General features: G+C 44.0%; 1 protein-coding gene across 1 annotated transcript; it reads right to left on the bottom strand.

Annotated features, from left to right (window-relative positions):
* Positions 1–3935: 3935 nt before the first annotated feature.
* On the bottom strand, positions 3936–20086 carry LOC115110286 (serine/threonine-protein kinase 17A-like). Its single transcript, XM_029635805.2, has 7 exons — positions 19616–20086; positions 13812–14024; positions 8602–8746; positions 7159–7285; positions 6986–7034; positions 6632–6811; positions 3936–5913 (listed from the first exon to the last, which is right to left on the bottom strand). Exons 1-7 carry the CDS (start codon positions 19711–19713, stop codon positions 5628–5630), a joined length of 1098 nt encoding a protein of 365 aa, XP_029491665.1. The 5' UTR covers positions 19714–20086; the 3' UTR covers positions 3936–5627.
* Positions 20087–21463: the final 1377 nt, after the last annotated feature.

The following is a 21463-nucleotide window of genomic DNA, read 5'->3' on the forward strand; positions in this document are numbered from 1 at the left end:
GCATGTGCCATGGTTGGTCTTGTTATCAATAGGAAACACTACTGGCCATGAAACACAAAGATATGAACCTCTGGGTCTTTTCTCATTGAGTCTTCTCTCAGTCTCCTGTGAACTGCACTTGATGACATGAGATACTTGAGGTCAATGCTGGAATGTAACACAACAAGTAAACTAATTGGAGAGGGCCAGACAAACAGGCACATACCAGATTAATTGGTATGTCAAGGAACTGTCAATGTTGTAGGCTACACTTGAGCTACTAGAGGGCAACTAGAGTCATTTGGAACGCAGTTGGATCATTTGTCGGCCTGGGGAATGGAATGCCCTGTGATGTGACGAGGGGTTGATAGATTGACAGGCTTGTTCACTGGAATCTAATTGCTGTACCATTAACAATGCCTTAATAATTGTTCACATACGAAGCTTGTCAAACTGATACAAGTTCTGATATTTAAAAGGTGAGCAGGTCCTGAGAGAGAAGAGCGTAAAGGGGGGGAGAGGGAGTATCCTAAGGCAGCCGAGCCTCCTAACCCCTCCAAGGCCCCGAGCAGGGATTTTTTTGTGACCCCCCCCCTTGACTATTCTGACATCAACATGATCACACCGTAATGAAACTTTAATCAGGAACATAAGAATCAAATCATTTCCCCATTATGTAAGGTGTGAGGGAGCGGCTTCTAGGAAAGCTGAAAGACTGACTGAGAGATCTAGAGATGGAAGAGAACGGGGTGAATGAAAGATGAAAGACTGACAGAGATCTAGAGATGGAAGAGAACGGGGTGAATGAAAGATGAAAGACTGACTGAGAGATCTGGAGATGGAAGAGAACGGGGTGAATGAAAGATGAAAGACTGACAGAGATCTAGAGATGGAAGAGAACGGGGTGAATGAAAGATGAAAGACTGACAGAGATCTAGAGATGGAAGAGAACGGGGTGAATGAAAGACTGACAGAGATCTAGAGATGGAAGAGAACGGGGTGAATGAAAGATGAAAGACTGACTGAGAGATCTGGAGATGGAAGAGAACGGGGTGAATGAAAGATGAAAGACTGACAGAGATCTAGAGATGGAAGAGAACGGGGTGAATGAAAGATGAAAGACTGACAGAGATCTAGAGATGGAAGAGAACGGGGAATGAAAGATGAAAGACTGACAGAGATCTGGAGATGGAAGAGAACGGGGTGAATGAAAGATGAAAGACTGACTGAGAGATCTGGAGATGGAAGACTGACTGGAGATCTAGAATGGAAAGATGAAAGATGAAAGACTGACAGAGATCTAGAGATGGAAGAGAACGGGGTGAATGAAAGATGAAAGACTGACTGAGAGATCTAGAGATGGAAGAGAACGGGGTGAATGAAAGATGAAAGACTGACAGAGATCTGGAGATAGAAGAGAACGGGGTGAATGAAAGATGAAAGACTGACAGAGATCTAGAGATGGAAGAGAACAGGGTGAATGAAAGATGAAAGACTGACTGAGAGATCTAGAGATGGAAGAGAATGGGGTGAATGAAAGATGAAAGACTGACAGAGATCTAGAGATGGAAGAGAACGGGGTGAATGAAAGATGAAAGACTGACTGAGAGATCTAGAGATGGAAGAGAACGGGGTGAATGAAAGATGAAAGACTGACAGAGATCTAGAGATGGAAGAAAACGGGGTGAATGAAAGATGAGACTGACTGAGAGATCTGGAGATGGAAGAGAGATCTGGAGATAGAAGAGAACGGGTGAATGAAGGAAAGATGAAAGACTGACAGAGATCTAGAGATGGAAGAGAACGGGGTGAATGAAAGATGAAAGACTGACTGAGAGATCTGGAGATGGAAGAGAACAGGGTGAATGAAAGATGAAAGACTGACAGAGATCTAGAGATGGAAGAGAACAGGGTGAATGAAAGATGAAAGACTGACAGAGATCTAGAGATGGAAGAGAACAGGGTGAATGAAAGACTGACTGAGAGATCTAGAGATGGAAGAGAACGGGGTGAAGGAAAGATGAAAGACTGACTGAGAGATCTGGAGATGGAAGAGAACAGGGTGAATGAAAGATGAAAGACTGACAGAGATCTAGAGATGGAAGAGAACGGGGTGAAGGAAAGATGAAAGACTGACAGAGATGTAGAGATGGAAGAGAACGGGGTGAATGAAAGATGAAAGAGCACCAGAGAAACATGACAGATAAAGACAAACAAAAAAAAGAGAATAGTGAGAGAAAAATAAGGAAGTAGGCAGGGGTATAAAAGAGAAGAGTCTGGGCCATTTTATTCTCATGGTGTCAGCTGCTAAATATCCTTAAGTATTGAAATAGAGCATGGTAAGGCCATGTGTTGGCTTGGTCTTTCATACGAACAGCCTTCACACTAATCTCATAAGGAAGATCTCTCGAGACGTCATATCGATATGATCTTATGGAACAAAGTCCAACATTCTATTTGCATAGTATTTGCTCTTTGCTCAAACAATTCAAATGAACACCGGTCCAGTGGCCCATATCTCTAATTCCAACCTGTTGTCAAACATGGTCAGTCTTGGTTTTGTAACTGGTGATGTTGAGTTCAGTGTCTATATGGGAAGACAAAAGATTCCTCCTCTTCCCCACGTTCTGCTTTTCTGATTCCGTTACATGTTCAACTCAGGGATCAAGGTTGTGACAACTTCTGCTCTTTTAGGATGCTTGGTTACCAGGGAACAAAAAGCTCGCTGGCTGCTTTTAGCAGGAACGATTTAGAATTCAGACGTCTGACATTTTCCCGAACGGAGCGGCCACATTTAGTTTTGTACATCAGCAAAACAGTTCACACAGAGTACGACTAACATCATGGCTGTAGATGTGAAGGGGAAGGGCAACGGAGATGAGTTAGATGCTGTAACAGATCATTGAATCAATGTATGTCCTGCTATGGTGGAATAAGATGGCCAGGACTGATAAACCAAAGGAAAACCTCTACGCCAAAGCCTTTGCATCTGCTTCTCCTCCAGAGCAGGTTATCTTTGTCTATGGAAGCTTGACTTTATTCATCTATATTGGTCCAGTGGTTTTGAGCTGTAGTTCTTCCGTGAAGGCATTGGTCTTGATATAACTACACCTGAATTAATTTTTAAAATCCTCACAATGGCTGTCTTCCAGGTATCAGGACACAATGTTCCCGCAACTGTGTGAAACCCAGCAACATAGGCTATGACTATTACCTCTGTCATGGTTTGCATAATGTGTGCGTGCGAGGGTGTGAATGTGTGTATGGGGTTGGTAGGTGTGAAAAAATAGCAATGGTGTAGAACAGAGCCACTCCTGCTGAGAAAACAAAGGCTATATTAACACGGGTGAATAAAGTGAGAGGGAAAGTTACTAACATTTGCATTCCAAAGGTCTGAGGAGCAGGATAAGGGAAACGGTCACTCCAGGCAGGACCAGTCTCAGTCTGTCCAGAGCTCAACACGGCCCGAGTGGAAGAGCACATTAAAGCAAGAATCCAGAATGTTGCCATGCAGGGACATTGTCTCCCTTGTTTACTTGCAGAAGGTTAAACAGTGTGTGTGTGTACACACACACACACACGTGAAGAAAGCGTTGCAGCATGTCCCTTTAAGTGACACTGGTATTTCCTGTGAAGAGTAGCTAGATATTTCTGGAAACCCATCAGTTGTTCTTGCTACATTTAACTTGTTTCCCCAAAAAGACCAAAAACAGGAAAGACAGACACTTGGGAAATGGTCTTCAATGTAAACTAAAGATACTGTAGTTTGAGAAATGTTTTTCAAGTGGAGAGACTTGATATTCAGCACACAAGAGGAGAATAAGGTTAAAATGGGTCTCAATGGTTCCCCGGTCCTTTGTACAAGGAAATGCATTCTGACCAGACTTAAGCTTTGTGGTTGAGGGAACAAGACACGCAGTGGTTGTTCCATGCCTTAAACAGACCACACAATGAAGTAAATTCATCAAGATGAATAGTTTAATACAAAATGTACATTTATTGTTCTTCGATACATTTTTGCGAGGAATGCCATCAACATTTATTAATTTCAATGTAACGTCCACCTGGACACAAGTGCAAACCTGCCTGAAATTCATGAGCAGTAACCAGGAATGAAAGTCACAAGTACAGAGTCGAGATTTAAAAAAAAAAAAAAAAAAAAGAGGCATACAATAATTATTAAAATGTTCATACATTATGAATCTTAAAATATTTTACAGATTATTCTTACACTATCAAACAATACACACTTCAGTAATTTTTGAGAAGTCCTCAAGAGTAATTTCTCTTCACTCTCAAACACCACATATCCAAAGGAGCTTTCTTCAAAGCCTTTCAATTGGTTGCAATTCATTGAACTGTCATTAAACGCCACAATTCAAAATTATGACATCATTGAATCCTAGTCACTTCCTTTCAAAAAAGACATTTGTTCACAAAGCCTGAAGGGAAATATATTGTGACATATCCAATATGGCAAACTGATATTTCAAACATGAGTACATGGAAATTGTGCAACAATAGCAACAACAAAAACCTCACAAGAATAAACAGAAACATCAACAGCAGGTGAACTATATGGCACTTGGTGGAAACGGGTGATGCAAATATATTAACAGATGGTGGGAAGTGGCCATGTACATTTGTGTCTTAATTAATCATTCAACTAAACTGTGCTTTTTGAGCCATTTCATCAAGACTTTGGTTAATACTTTGATCATTTGTGTAGTTCATTTTTAAAATACAAAGTGCTTTAAATTGAACACCAAGATTGTCCTTACACTAAACAAAGGATGTGATTTAATTAGATGTGGTGATTGAGGTGGCTTTCTATGTTTGGAGGCCTGAAGTGGTCATATGAACACAAACAAAATCAGAGAAGACTATTTAACCCTTCTGACTGGTTTCTGTGAGGGCACTCCCCTAACACAGTCAGTCAGTTTTCCTTTGATGCGTAGGCAGCATCTCATCTAGGGACATCTGTCTAACCACATTGGCATCCTTCATAATCAACATCATCATGAAAGGCATATAAGGTTTGACCTCAACAAAAAGCAAAGTGGTTCCAACTTCCTGTTGGCCAACGTCATTTCCTCTCAGCAGTTACATCCTCACAAAGGAGAGGCGAAGTCCTGGTTCAAAGGTCGGTGAGGGAGTGGAACATGAAGGGCAGCCAAGGTGAGACCCAACAAGGGATCAACCCAGCCTGGGACAAAGCAGGACTTCCTTCACTGAGAGTGCAGACCAGACCAAGTGATGGATGAAGTCAGTCCCACTGTTCTAGTCTTCATAGCCGAGCACAAAGAACTGGCCCACTCCTTCCATTCACAGCACTCATACAGTTACAGTACCCTCGCTACACATGCATTAAAGTGTGTCAGTGTGGCTCATTACCAGATGCCACGCATCAGCACACTATCAGCACAGGGTAACATGCATCAAACACACATGGATTTACTGCACACGGTCAGCTGAGCTCAGACAGATATCACATCCATTGCAGCAGTAGCAGCAGCACACATACAGAGTCTAACAGAGCTGAAGGCCCTGCATCGGACCAGACCAGGTCTCACTGGCTTCCAGACAGTGTCCATTCTGTGACAGCAGTCCAGTCAGTCACTACACACAGTGTCTAGTGGAGCCCTTCCTCAGCAGATGAGCTCCTGTTGGATCTCTGGCAGTGCGGGGAAGGGCTCAGAAGTGAAGGAAAAGGCATTGCGGCCTGTCTTCAGGTCTACCTGACCGGGGCATATCAGGTACGAACCCATGCTCTCCAGCTCTGGGGAGGGTGCCGGGCTCTCAGGCTCAGACTCTGATTGGCTGGTCTCAGGCTCGTCCAATGAGGGTAGAGAGCTGGCGTGGAGCTGGGTGTAGAGGTCAGCTGGTCCAGTCAGCCAGGGGTGGTTAAGGCACTCCGCTGCAGTGGCTCTCTTCCTGTGGACACAGAGAGAGGATGCGTGTCAGATCTCCAATCAATCATCAATGTCTAGGCAGCAAGGACTTTAAAGCTTCTGTTCATCAGTTTTGAAAGTAAAACTGAAATAGCTAATGTGAATATATGTAAAGGAAAGCCAATGGTAAAAAGGTGACAAATAGGCAGTTATATAACTTCCTGTCCCTCCCATTCCCTCAGACACTCTTCTTTCCTTGACACAGTCTTTTTGAAAAACCACCAAAGCCCACTTTCATCCCAGTCTTTTCCTCTTTTTGGGATTACTCAGACACACAGGAATTTTTCCACTTAAAAAAAAAAGAAATTATACTGCCGATAATCTGCAGCAATTAAATTGAGTGAAGATTATGGCCCTGGATCACAGCGATAGACTACTGCTGTTTGTCATTGAGACATGATGGTGGCATACAGTATCTAGCCCTTCTGTGCTGGAACACTTGATCAAATAGGGACAGTGGCGACACAGAATGTGTTAATAGTCGAAACGTAACAAGGACCATCATCCTTATATTAAATTATTAATATACGTTGCCGCGCATCGGGAGACTTAACGAGGATGTGCTGCAAACAGCAGTATGAATGACATCATTCACCTGTTAATCAGTGTTGAACTCACTATGGGACATGTGGGAGAACATCTGTCGGGCTGTGGCACTGAACTGATTGAGTGTTGAGTCTTGAACCTATCCTGTTCCTCACCTGGGGTTTTTGAGCAGCAGGGTCTTGATGAAGTCAATGGCGAGGGAGGAGACGCCCTCGAAGGCATCCTGGGAGTAGTCCACATTGACCTGGGAGATGTTCAGGAAGGTCTCCTGCTTGTTGTCCCCCAGGAATGGAGACTCGCCCGTCAGCATGACGTAGGTCAGGACCCCTATGGACCTGAGAGATGAGGAGGGAAAGGTGTCAGACTACAAGACATGGGGAAGTATTTTTCTCAGATTTCCACTGTGGAGCTGGCTGGTGATCAACATTTTATGGCTTCTGGTAAAACCAAGATGTATTGAAGACACTAGCTGATATCTGCTTGACACGGTCTCTTTAGCTCATACTCACCACATGTCTGTCGCTATGCTGATGGGTTCATAGTTCAGGATCTCTGGAGCTGGAATAGCATAGACAACGCAAATTAGTCCTAATAAACATTTTACAGTACTGAAGTTTAGAATTGCTTATCTATCTTCCTTATTGATATAATCCGACTGCAGAAGCCAGGAGGCAGGACTCACCCACATACTCTGGGGTGCCCAGGATCTCTCGGACTTCTGTCACACTGTCCATGCTTCTGGACAGGCCAAAGTCCACGATACGGATATCACCCAGTGGGATGGCACTGGTCAGCAGGATGTTCTGGGGCTGAGGGGCGAGACCGAGATAGACAGATTAGACCAAATCCAAAGAGTGCGTGGTAAGTGAATTTACAGTCAGAGGTCACATACCATGCTTGATAGATAGTTAATCAGTTGAGTAGTCATTGAGCCTCAAGGCCTTCCACTAAAGACTCTAATCTACCTCTACATGAATAAGCCAAACCCACAGAGTGTACAGCCTCAGAGAGATTCAATATCCCTAAACCAGGTTCATCCCCTTAGCCTATTAGAGGATTCCTAGGAAAGGTGGGATGTCTTGGAGGGCCTATCACATTAGATGGCTCCTATATCATATACAATGCTTAACCTCTGGGTCATACTGGCTAGATTCCTGGCCTGGGGCCTTTGGCCAGGACATCTTGGGGGACCAAGTGGCACAGCGGTCTAAGGCACTGCATCGCTAGAGCTGTCATTACACACCCAGGTTCGATCCCGGGCTGTATCACAACCAGCCGTGATCGGGAATCCCATAGGGTGGCGCACAATTGGCCCAGCGTCGTCCGGGTAAGGGGAGGGTTTGATGGGGTAGGCCATCATTGTAAATAAGAACTTGTTTTTAACTGACTTGCCTAGTTAAATAAAAGGTCAAATAAAATAGAAAAATCTAGGATAAATGAAGGACCAAGAGAGACAGACCAGAGCCAGAGACAGCAAGCCTGTGACATTTCACCAGGAATAGATTTAATACTGTCTATCACTGGGGGAGGAGAAAAGGAAAATGGGGAGCCAATCAAATCTAGTCTGAGGACAGTCGGTTCAGTCCCCCTCACCCAAAAACCCTGCTCATAAACCCCCAGGATCAGAGGAGTCCATCTTCATATATAACCTGCCTGCCAAGTTCTAACATGTTCCAAAACAGTTTTTTATTCATCATTATCAACAATACAAATGTTTTTGACATCATAAAACAGACCTATAAGACTTCCAGCTTTTGTTCTGTGTCTTCTGTTACACAACCCTGCAGTATTTACAAAATAACTTCTAGAGAGAAACCAGACCCTGACAGGGTTCATATGTAAGAGCAGGAACTACAGGACAAAAACTACGCAGCATTCACATAAACAGTGGTCACTCGTTAAAAGCTAACAGAGTAACTTGGATGGGCGTCTTTATTTGCTAGAATACAGGAAGAGTTACTGCTCTGCCACATTAAGGGGTTCTCATTGCTGAAGGGGAGAAATATGGCAGTTGAGAAACAGTCGCCCATTCCAGGGGTGTCCTGTTTTTTTTACTAGTCTCGCTTTGACAGCCGTAACTAGTAGCGGATTTGGTTTTGGGTTCCAAGAAGAGCTTTCTACTGACCTTCAGGTCCAAGTGGACCACATTGTTGCTGTGCAGACAGGCCACGCCGGTGAGGATCTGTCTGGCCAACCTGATCACATCCTTCTCTGTGAAGGCCTCGTCGTTCTCCGCAACACACTGGTTGAAGATCTCGCCACCGGCAGCACTGGAAAACACAGAGGCGAAGGAGGATCAAAATAGACCCATAGTGATGTGATGAACAACAAACAGTACATGTGTATCATATCTGTAGTTTTTACTGAGCATTTACACTCATGAAGTCTACACCCTTACACTGTAAATCACTGCATTTGTACAACTATCAACTCAAACATGGCGAAAATGCCAATCCCACCCCTATCCCGTTATCACATACACAGTGAAGTGTTACACAACTGGCCCTGTGGTTATTGTACTTTGGGCTTGGGAACAGGGTCCGTGCTCCACATCCACACACAAAGCATGTGACTCCGGTCTGTGGCACTCCGACGTTCCCACACGGAAATCAGAAGAAAAATGGTGCCTCCCTGACCTCAGCTTTGACTCGAGATACGAGGACCCATATCAGTCAGTGCCAGCCCCGGATAAGGCTTTCCAGAGTTACACATTCCAGATCAGTTAAGTCAAAAACAAAAAACGAAGGGGAAAGAATTTCAAATCTATCGAACTAGAGATCCCGGTCGTGTAATAAAGAGTTACCTAAGACTTGAGACAGTGACAGCACACTGAGGGGGGTTGTTGTCCTATTTTTTGGGATCCACTTAGAAAATAGAAAGGCCAATTAACTAATTAAAATGCTGACATCTCATTTTTGTTAAGGCAAATGCCTGGTTTGTCAATTCTTGTCATGCTTGTGTAACAATGGTAAGCAATGCCGTCCGGGACATGGCAGATTTATGTTGGATGTTTCTCCAGATGAAAAGCCTGGAGAGAGGACGCTTGCCAAATAGCACAGCCATGTGTGGGGGATTTAGTCAGCACACATGCTTTTTATCTGTGACCATGGCCCGGGCATAACTGTTACATAACCACACCATCTAATCCCTGGGTAGCCCCGCACTGTTGCATCCCTACCTTTACTGTCCTCAGCTGTGAAAATATGAGATTGTGTTTTTATGGATATCCATCATTGCACCATATAAATCCCCTTTCGCTTGGGGCTCCACACATTTAATGCTGGCTGTCTCTTTTGACCCCCCAAAAAAAAAAAAAAAAAAAAAGTGTTGGTGGAAGACTACTAAAAGAAGAAAGGGGACCAAAGTCCCTACAGTACACATGTATACCAAATATGCATAGCAGTCCTAGTTGACCAGTTTTAGGATAGAGGAAATGAGACATCAGTGTGTCGTTGGAAGCATGGCTTTGATTTATGCTTGCTGACAACTGCATGATTTAAAAAAAAAAAACATTAAAAAAAGAGATTGTGCCACTCATCATTTGTCTGTTCCATGTGCTGGGTCTCAATTTAATGCAATTGACTCAAATATGTCTAAATTATCCCACCCCTTCCTTTCCCAGTTTTAACTATTTACCAAAAGGCGAAAACAAAAATACCCTCCAAAATACTTCAATAAACTCTCATCTAGGAGGAGACAAGGCTTTTAGTACTAACAAGAGCCATCCTGTAGAAACTAAATGGACTGAGGACATACTCTCCAAGCACTATGGAAAGATCTGATACATCTCCTGCCATCGTGTTTGTATGGTCTCATTTCTCCCTCTATGCCTCAGTGGATCAGTCTCCCCACTGTCAGTCAGCAGACAGATGACATGGAATGGTTTCCCATCCACTTAAGACAGAATAACTGTGCAGAGTCCCATCAAAGAGATTCACAGTAGCCGTCACCCGCAGAACATTAGGGTTGGGCGGAGGGCGGGCAAAGAGCTACTTGAGAATGAGCTGAAGACCGACGAGCCATGACTTCCCAATGAGAGGATGTGGGACAGAGTGTGTATTTACGTATGTGCTTCACAATATTGGCTGCATTCTCACAAGCCAACTTGGTTAGTCTGGGCTTAAGATCTCCAGGAATAGGCATTTTACTCTTGCTGGCCAGCTACCAAACCTCAAAGCCTACTACTGATCACTTCTCACAGTGCCTGTGTGTTGACTGCATTGTGTACTCAGCACAGTACATAGACTCTGGTTGCAGAGTTGTCATCATTTAGATGAGACTATGCTGTGACAACACTCATCCTCCATTACAGGAGACTTGATGTGTCAAACCTTTACTAGAACGAAGAGAACTCCGTACAAACAGTTGTTCAAGGAGCTTTTTCCATTTAGAAAATTGAAATACAATTTATTAGACAGCCCTCATCCTCAAAAACACTTTTACTCGTTCCTAAAAAGATTTCCTGAAGAATATATTGCAGTTTTAAATGAAGGCCAGTCCATGCCAGACAGTGGAGATGTGTGTCAAAGTATATAATCCATTTACTTATCCGAGGACTGCATACATTTTGAAGTGACAAAGATAAATGGCTGACATGGACTGGAGGTGAGGGTTTCAATTTGCATTACGTAAGATGTTTCAAAACCCACAAAAACATCAGATACAGTTACACTTGAGGATGAAAGCAGAATTAAGAGGACAGAGGGAGAGAAAGAAAAAAAACATCCTCTTTCCCAATTACAGAGGGGCTGAAAAACTGTTCTAGAAAAAATAACCTCAGGAATGATTCTGTCAGCGCTGAAAGATCAAGCTTGAGTGAGTCAAAGTACTACATTTTCATCAACATACCCTGTAAAGCTTTAAAGCTGCTCTCGGGTTATGATTGGCCGGGCAATCTGTGGACCCGACTGCCATTCCCAAGACTATCCGATTGCCTGTAATTGGTTAAGATTTTGAGTTCCTCTTATCTGAAGTTACCTCAGAGTTTACTGCAGTGTCATGATTTCAAAGACTGAGGTGAAACGGCTAAGTACAGTATTCACAAAACGTGTAACTCATATTGTTTGCCAGATAAACAAATATGTAGTGACTGAGGGTTGGACCAAACCTTCGCCGTGCATACACTGACCTTGAAAAACAAACGTCGGGTGACTTGGTTCATCTCATTTTCCCACATATAAAATGTAGACCTCTAGAAATGCACCTGCACAATACTGTATTTGTCAATATGAAAAAAACGTAAGATGTTTGGTCTCATCCTAGAGGGTTGTTTGATCTCTGGTAACATCATGGGTTTCCTTGACAAGGCATGTAGAGAGTTGGGAACACACAGATGACAATCTAATATGTTTGTTGGAGAACCATTGAAGACATTTATTTCGTGCAACTATTCACCACCATCAGAAGCAGGCCATGGACTGTGCCCCTAGTACAGAACACCATTATGATTCAACCGTCAGAATGCGTTCTAGGCAGAGATGATGCAGGTTCATTTCTCATTAAAGTGGCATTTTCGGTTAGACTAGTCATTATGTGTGGTGCTCGCACAGACTGGGTTTAGACTTACTGATGAGGAAAAGTTTGTTTCTCGCTCCCATTTCTCATACGTTGCGTGGGGATGTGGTTGTGGCTATGTGCAGACCAATGAGTATGAGTGTGAGTGTATGCGCATGCTACTTTGTGTGTGTGTGTGTGTTTTCTACTTTTGGGAGCATTACTAACTGCTTCTATGTAAACCCACAGGAAATGGAACATTATTCTCTGGTTTGCAGCAAAGCTAGCCCACGCTGAGGTCAGAGAGCCCTTTAACAGGCAAAGAGTTCACAGTTATACAGGCTGCAACAGCATCTCAATGGCTGCAGATTACCAGGTTAGTAGGGGATTTCACTAGGAACCATAACCTATACTGGGATCTGGATGAACATAGGCCTAGAAGAATCTCCAAAACTTTCAGACAGACAAAGGACGACTGCACAAGGAAGCGCAAAGTTATCTGGCAGCTAGTGCAAGGCTATGGACCAGTGCCTGCCCCTGCAGGCAGGAAATAGTGGCTCTGCTTCCTCTTTCAAACTGGGGTTCAAGGCCAAGCACATACCACCACACTCCCCTCCCCCCCCTATAGGGAACCTTTTGTTCTGCGGGAGAATTCTATGTCTAGGACGGGAATGGGTGGAGATGTCTGGTCATAAACCACCCACCAGGGTCAGGAGGGGACACAGTCTTTTGGTCTTCTAGATGAACTGGTTGGTGGGGTGTTGTCTATTTGTAATGGGGCTTGGGGATCATTACAATGCTTGTTACCATCTCTGGCTCCTAATTAGAATGAGACCAGAGTGGTCACAGAGGACAGCCATGACACATACGCTAGATAGTAGTCAAAGGATATGACACCAGACCAGACAGTCTTTCCTTCCACCCTGACCTCACTGCTTTGTTGATCAGATGGATGCAGCTCAGATGCTGACTGGTTCACCTGTGTTTGGATGGAATGGATGCTTTGAAGCATGATGGAATAATTTGACTGATGCTAGTTTTTCCTTAAAATGTATCACGTGACAAATACTTTTTTCTCAAGAATCTTCACAATGGAGTAATTTGGTCCATCTTCGTCCGTCTCTTTATAGAAGCACTGACACAATCATAGTCAGGCAAGGTAACAAGAATCGGAGAGATGTGGCTATGAGCACAGCGACCAACCACAGGGGAGTTATCATTTCCTTATAAGGTTACAAGGTTCAAGCAGGCCTGCGTGTGTTTGGCGTGCGTGTTCGTGCAGCTGATTTTAAAGGTGAGAAACTCTTGAGTGACACGCAGCTGCATCCTCAGCAGTAAGAGTGCAAACACAGGAAGTTGACGTGTGAGGGTTAGACTGGAGAGATGTAATCTACCATTTTTCAAGAAATTCAACGCTCTGACATTTGCGTCACTCAACATCCTGTCCACGCAAGATCTCATGCGGTTTTGAAACAAAGAGGACATTAAAAAAATCACATGTTTTATATGAGCAGAATACATTTTTACTCAGGCGACCGCATCAAAACCTCTCGAAACTACGCAGAAAGAGAAAAACCTGCAGAGACTGAATGCTTTTTGAGTTTTCATTTCCCCCTCATTAGGAACCTTATCATTTCATCCCATTTTTCCTGCCAGTGCTGCATTGTGGTGGAGCATCAACATGTACGGAGTGTTTAAAGGGTCTTCTAGATCACCAGCATTTTCTCCCATCACTGGCGACATGAGCTAAGGGTGGTGCAGAGATCCAAACACACACTCACATACTGTGCACACCACGTTTTTCCATGGTCTTTGCGTTTTGATGCATACGAGTTTACTCACCACTCGAGGATGAGGATGATCTCAGAGTTGGTCTCGTAGACCTCATGCAGCGCCACCACATAAGGGTTAGCCTTGGCTGACTCCAGAACAGCGATCTCGTTGAGGATGTCCATGCGGCAGTCCTCGCCCTTCCGACGCTTCCTCAAGAACTTGGCAGCGTGCTCCTTCCCTGTCGCCTTTTCAATGCACTTCTTCACCACAGCGAACTTTCCCCTGGGAAAAGATAAAGAGTGGGGGAAATGGATGTTGAATAATCAGAAACACAATTAACAGTTTCATTTACAGTAGGCTTACACATTCGATTTGGTTGTCTTCAATGTTTTATGGGTAAATCTGATTGACTCTGGCCATGAACCTGCAGGGAGTAATCATGGGAGAGATAAACAGCAATTACAGCACTGAGAGCTCCAAACAATTATGACACAACCAATAAAGCAAAAAATTAAATAAATGCAGTGCAGTGAAACAGATTACAATAGGTAGGATGCACAGGCCACTGAAAGACCACCAAGGAAAATGAAGAGGTGGACTGAGTGGTATTACAAAACAGAGGGATACACATGGAGTTATCAACCATTGTTATGCAATATAGGACTGATGATGAGCACCAAGTGATAGGCTCCCTCATCAGTGTAGTAAGATTTCCTTCTCTCCTCTTCCTCCTCGGTGGAGGGCCTGACAGGCAGGAGATGGGCCCCAACTGTCACTCCTGAGTGGTGATAAGACTAATAGCACTCTTTAAAAGTCAACATAAAGAGAGGAGTGTAACAGCTGGGCTTGTCTGTCCACAAACCCCACCCCCAGAGAAAAGAAAAAAACGTACAACCACAATTCTAGAATACCATCTGAGCATTCCATTTACTGCTGCATACATTGATGGATTCATCAGAGGTGTTGTGGGTCAGGCTGCGGGTGTGGGCAGGAAATCCAATGTGTAGAATCACCCCACTGTGTCCAGCCTTCTACAAACACTATCCCAGGGTGATAACGGAGACTTCCCATTCTTACAGCTGACAGCAGCGGGGGACAAATGGAATTCCCAAACGCCTCCACCCAGACCTTAAGCAGGACCCTACATCTCCTCGGACAGCCACACAAAGGCCTGTGCAGGCTGACCAGCAAACATGGCAGCCCCTGCACTAGGACCAGGACCACCCACTTCCCTGGGGCTGGACTCAGGGAGAAGTGGGTCCAGGAGGCCACAGCAGAGTCCTCCTAACCTCTGAAAAAACTGAGTCCGCAACTTCACTTACCAAATCATTTGGCCTTCCCTCGCTTCCCTGGTTCAACTGACAACTGTTTCTGCCATGTTACTTGACATACAACAGACACTGTTTTGGAGTCAATGTCTTTGGCCAGAGAGCCTGGCAGTGAAAAGCAACCATTCATAAAAACTGCACAGGTAAACAATGGCATCCCTACAGTTCTGCTATTAAAAGCAGTGTCTGTATGGAGAGGGAGTGTAAACTTGGTGCTGGTCATTTTCTTACATCTTACCTCCAGGCCGGCTGTACTGTAAACCTAAGCCTGCTATTCCTCCTGGATGTTAGCTGGCAGAAGCCCATTCCCTGTGGGCTGTTCCTCCTTCCCCTTCACTCTCACTGGTTCCCAGCCCTAGTGAGGATTGCTAGGGCACATTGTTCCAAACAAAAAGACCCAAACCAGTCAAAGTCAAAGCCTTTCTCCTTTAATTAGCCAATTCCCTAAGTTCAGAGCAGCTACCTCTGTGCTGGGAACTGCCGATGACATTAAAAGAAACCACAGGCGATGCTGAGGAGCAACAGGAGGCCTTTTAAGATGGTGACAACAGGTCAAAGGTTGCTAAACTAGGCCATCATTACCCTGCTGTTTTCACACACTGTCTGTAGTAACACACCAGAGACAAGAGCACAGGGGTTATAGGTGGATACAGACATAAAATTCAACATGCTTCAAATATCTGACCCATGACAGAATACATGACTTTCAGCCTTCTCCTTGAGCAGGAAGCTGCTCCTTAGAGACACTCAGACAGAAATCACGTCTGCCACTTGAAGTTTGTCTTTAACATTTTGTGAAAATCCCAAATCCCACAGAAAAGGCAATTATGCAGACACACCAACACCTGATTTGCAGATCTAGCATTATGCAGCTTCACGTCATCATGTCTGCATGTATGTGGTGTGTCACTCCCCAAATCAACAGGGGATCATAAAAGGAAGTTTTCATTCAGTATGCATAGTGATGGCACTAATTTAACTGAGAAACTGTTTTTCCTGTGGGGTCTGTGTTTCTCAAAAGGGGAGTGACCCAGACATGAGTCACTCCCCTTTTGAGAAACACAGACAGCTGATCGCCTTTAGCTGCCTCACACAGTACAGGCTGGGTTCCTCTTCATAAACTCCTCTCAGACGACACAAAAACCTACACATTTTTGTTGACAACCCCTTTGCTGTCCTTCTAAACCATAGTGAAGATAGTGAAAATCTAGGCTAAGTAAATATCAGAGGACACCCATTTGACCTAGAAACAGGGATCGGTTCCAACTAATTCAAAGTCAATATCTTTCATGTGAACTCTTGTAACTTGTTCTCAAAGTCATAACTCTTCTACGTTATCTAAATGCCTGATTTTTGTGTGAGTATATTTACAGAGAGGGAGGGGGTCATTGAAGGGAAGCAATCAGGGGCAGATTTCAGAAGCCTTCAAAGGTGTTACTGCAGGTTTACCAGGGGCCACAATGTCTCAAACATAGTGAAGAAGAGAGAGAAGGGGGGGATCCATCCCTCCTCTTCTACTGGCCATCTAAATCTTGACAAGCTGCTCTCCTGGCATCCAACACAGCTCACATTCCTGCACTTAATGGGATTTATGAGGCCAGATCAGGATGTTGTGGGGCGAGGAGGGTTAATGAGAGGAGGATGAGGAGGAGAGAGAGATGGGGGCGGAAGAAGTGCTGAGAGGACGCTGGGCTCGCTCGGAGCTCAAACAGCTCCCCCCAGGTCCTGGCTGCTGGCCCAGGATGTCCCATGGTGTCAGACAGGGAAATCTGGCTGCTAACAACTGCCAAAGGGAATGAGTCTTTATTTAGCACCCGACTGCATACTATCCAGAAAAGAGAGAAACATGTAACACCTCCCTGTCTCCCACTCCCTAAGTTATAAAGGACGGTTGCATGGGGTATTGGTACAATATCACCTGAGACAGAAACGATGCGATGACCCAAGTCCAGATGAGTTAATAATCCTAGTCAACAGGTTAGAACTAAAACACTTTGGCCCTAGGGAAGTAGTAGCCTGGCTACTGGCTTTTTAACAGGAGTTTAAAATCCCCCCCAATTCAACTACCTTGGAATGCACACATTTTAGTTTCTGGGTTCAAATGCATTGTAGGTCACACTCGCTGATCTGTGGAGAACAACAGGGGGCCGGAGCAGGGCGGAGGGAGACTGATGGTAATTGCACGTTATCCCCCACCCTGACCTCCAGGACAAAACAGGGCTGATTGCCAGGGAATTAGCCCACTGTAACAATCCCAAACAAACAGCCATGGGTGAGGCTGTAGGCATGGTCTGGATTCTGGAACAAACAGAATAATAGCAAACATCTCTTCCTGTGTTAATAGCTTGTGTGTGTGCCAGAGATTCCTTGGATGGTGGAGATATAGAGATAGGGAGCTACTGAGACCAGTGATGGTACATGTAGGTCAGAGCATATTTCATGCTAATAATACTGGGTCTGGTAAAATGCATTGCATATTCACCTTTCTACCGAGGGCCCCCACAGCAGTAACAGTTAAAGAGGGGAGAGATGGGGATATAGGGTAAAATTATTATCTCAATTCAGTTTACAGGGGACAGAATGTGGCACAATTGAAGGAGAATCAAAGAAGTCTCACAAGCCATTGATTGAGGCTAGGGATAAATTACAAATGGAGGACATTTTTTTTGTGCTAGTGTTGATACTGTATGTGTATCATGAGCATAAAAATGGTCTCGTTGTAGAATTAAGTAACATTCAACATACCATCCACCAAAATAAAACAGCACACAGAAAAACAAGGTTGATTTAGCATCACATTTATCATCTCAAGTCCTTACTCATGGAAAATCAGCCATGAAAAACATGTAGCCTACATACCAAAACAAACCAGCTCTCAGACTACAAGAGAGACATAATTATGATGCTCTTTATTGCGACTGAAAATATGCGCCTGCGTTGGTGTCATCCGAACACTCCATTTAGTATGACACATTTCATAGGGTATGTATTCATTTGTGGCTGTCCATCATTCATTTAGTATGATATATTACAAATTGCAATTCATTCATGTTATTTATGTTACGAATTTGCAAAAAGCTTGATATGTTACGAATTCCAATTTGCTGCTGCTAACGTTCGCTAGCTGCTAACGTTAGCTAGCTGCTAACGTTCGCTAGCTGCTAACGTTCGCTAGCTGCTAACGTTCGCTAGCTGCTAACGTGCTAACGTTCGCTAGCTAGCTGCTAACGTGCTAACGTTCGCTAGCTAGCTGCTAACGTGCTAACGTTCGCTAGCTAGCTGCTAACGTGCTAACGTTCGCTAGCTAGCTGCTAACGTGCTAACGTTCGCTAGCTAGCTGCTAACGTGCTAACGTTCGCTAGCTAGCTGCTAACGTTCGCTAGGCCAGGAGTTCGGGTTAAGCATCAATGGTGGAAAAGGTACCCACTTGTCATACTTGAGTAAAAGTAAAGATACCTTAATAGAAAATGACTCAAGTAAAAGTCACCCAGTAAAATACTACTTGAGTAAGTCTGAAAGTATATTTAAAATGAAATACTTAAGTATCAAAAGGTAAAAGTATACATCATTTCAAATTCCTAATATTAAGCAAACCAGATGGCACAATTACATTTTTTATTAGGGGATAGCCAGGGCACACTCCAACATAATTTACAAATGAAGCATGTGTTTAGTGAGTCCACCAGATCAGAGGCAGTAGGTATGACCTCATGATAAGAGTGTGAATTTTACAATGTTTCTGTTCTGCTAAGCATTCAAATGTAATGAGTAATTCTGTGTGTCAGGTAAAATGTATGGAGTAAAAAGTACATCATTTTCTATAGGAATATAAAAGTAGTGAAAAACTATCAATAGTAAAGTACAGATACAACCAAAAAAACAGATATAGTACTTCAGTACTTTACGCCACTACGTAACATGCTAAGTAGTTGCAAAGTAGCAAAAAGTAGTAAGTTGTTTCAAAGTTGCTAAAATTGTCCATGATGAGAATCCAACACGCATGCTAGATGTTCGCGTTATACACCTGGCCAACAAACCAATTTTTTTGCCATAAGTAACCATACCAAAAGTAACATACACTATATTTAAGTATTCCGGATGTGCGTTTACTATATTACGTATAGTCTATGAGACAAGGCTGGTTATACTTAAATCAAATTCCAGAAATATTAGGCCTCAAAGAATAAATCCCACAGATTTCCCTTACAAAAAAACAAAATGCCAACTACACAAAACAATTTCATGGGCGCAGATCGAGAGTCTTCATGGCAGTGTCAGCGCCACTCATCCGGATTGGGCCAACACCGTGAAATGTTTACGTATTCCCGTTTGCACGTGCAGAGAAAAATACAAACATTTCCAATTTGTAATCTCTCACTTTAAAGACTGAACAGTGTGTTTACCCCTGCCTCACCGTGTTTACTTCGCACTGCAGCACGCATTGACACCTATTGTAGCGCATCATTTCATGATCTGGACAGGGTAACATTTTAAACATTTCATGATCTGGACAGGGTACACTATTAAACATTTCAAGCGACTTACCTGCCCAATTCTCTGCCAAGCAACTCATAATTGCTCGTGAAAGGATCGGTCCTAATTCTCGTGTGAATTTTTGTCACCATCCCGTTCTTGTTCATCATTGCTTCGCAGTCCGTTTGGAGAGAGGTGATAAATATATTTCCTTGACAGAAGTTATATTTGCTGTTCTATACGTTCAAGTTAATTTCATCACAAAAAATACAGAGGAAGATAAATTAAGAGAAAAATATGTTGTAATAGAACAGCAAACTTCTCAGCACAAAAACATGCCCAGGTGAATTCTGTGACCCTCAGAAATAGACGTTGACTGACAAGAAATAGAAAGATGAATCATTCAAATATGAAGGAACTGGTAATACACCGCAGCTGTAATCAAGACAAGCGCGGTATGTTGGTTTGCGTGTGGATAGACAGTCCCAAAATTGAGCTCTATCTCAGCGCCAGGCTTTCTCAGTGACGCTGTGACATGAAAGCCAATGGTAATTTGACTTTGTTAAGGGGGAGGGTTAAAGTCAGTGCGCATACTACGACATGGCTGATAGACAGACACTAGCCTTACTTGGGGTGGCATTCAACAGGTTGCCTACTCCTACTGCCTCAGTAGATGTCTTTAAAAAATTGGACACAACTACACCTCTTATGCAGGTAGTAAGTAACCAAACATTACCGCCTACTGCTTAGATTGTGCAACACACACACACACACACACACACACACACACACACACACACACACACACACACACCTAAAAACAATAAGGGTTTGATGTAACAGAAACATGCTGTAGGCAAGTGAGCAATCAAATGTGTCAATCATTACTTTGGGCAAGATTTTACCAATTGAGGCATGCATCTCTCCCACATATACTGCAATTATGGCAGTCAGTCAGACTGCCCATGGGGCATGATGCTAGGAACTGCTCTTCTCTCCTCCTGAACATGTGACCTTCACCCCACCACTGGGAGTGGCACATTTTATGTCAGTGTCCCTGCCCTGCTGCCTGTCATCGAGCAAGAACGTACAACATGTCCCCATCCATTGGCAGACAGATTCAGACAAAGAACACACAAAGTAGAAACTACCATGGCCTGAAATATCATGGCCCGTAACAATGTTAAAGTCCAAAATAACTTGAAAAGTAGGGCAGTCGTCAAGGATCGCAGTTTTCCCTTTATTTTACAATGACATAATTTCATCAGGACCCAAAATAATAAGAAAGCATCCCTCCCTAGGCAGCCACAGTGGAGACCCAGTAAATTGGGCAGCCACAGTGGAGACCCAGTATATTGGGCAGCCACAGTGGAGACCCAGTAAATTGGGCAGCCACAGTGGAGACCCAGTATATTGGGCAGCCACAGTGGAGACCCAGTACATTGGGCAGCCACAGTGGAGACCCAGTATATTGGGCAGCCACAGTGGAGACCCAGTATATTAGGCAGCCACAGTGGAGACCCAGTAAATTGGGCAGCCACAGTGGAGACCCAGTAAATTGGGCAGCCACAGTGGAGACCCAGTAAATTGGGCAGCCACAGTGGAGACCCAGTATATTGGGCAGCCACGGAAGAGACCCAGTACATTGGGTAGCCACAGTGGAGACCCAGTATATTGGGCAGCCACAGTGGAGACCCAGTAAATTGGGCAGCCACAGTGGAGACCCAGTATATTGGGCAGCCACAGTGGAGACCCAGTAAATTGGGCAGCCACAGTGGAGACCCAGTATATTGGGCAGCCACAGTGGAGACCCAGTAAATTGGGCAGCCACAGTGGAGACCCAGTATATTGGGCAGCCACGGAAGAGACCCAGTACATTGGGCAGCCACAGTGGAGACCCAGTATATTGGGCAGCCACAG

This window comes from Oncorhynchus nerka, linkage group LG26, assembly GCF_034236695.1.
Source record: "Oncorhynchus nerka isolate Pitt River linkage group LG26, Oner_Uvic_2.0, whole genome shotgun sequence".
NCBI classification, from domain to species: Eukaryota; Metazoa; Chordata; class Actinopteri; order Salmoniformes; family Salmonidae; genus Oncorhynchus; species Oncorhynchus nerka.

What these genes read in the sequence shown, in the direction of transcription:
- LOC115110286 (XM_029635805.2), bottom strand. Translation starts at nt 19,713, where the DNA reads ATGATGAACAAGAACGGGATGGTGACAAAAATTCACACGAGAATTAGG. An exon ending in CTTGGCAGAGAATTGGGCAG is followed by an intron (nt 14,025 to 19,615) that starts GTAAGTCGCTTG and finishes ATCTTTTCCCAG; the next exon opens with GGGAAAGTTCGCTGTGGTGA. An exon ending in CTGCTGCTCAAAAACCCCAG is followed by an intron (nt 5,914 to 6,631) that starts GTGAGGAACAGG and finishes CTGTGTCCACAG; the next exon opens with GAAGAGAGCCACTGCAGCGG.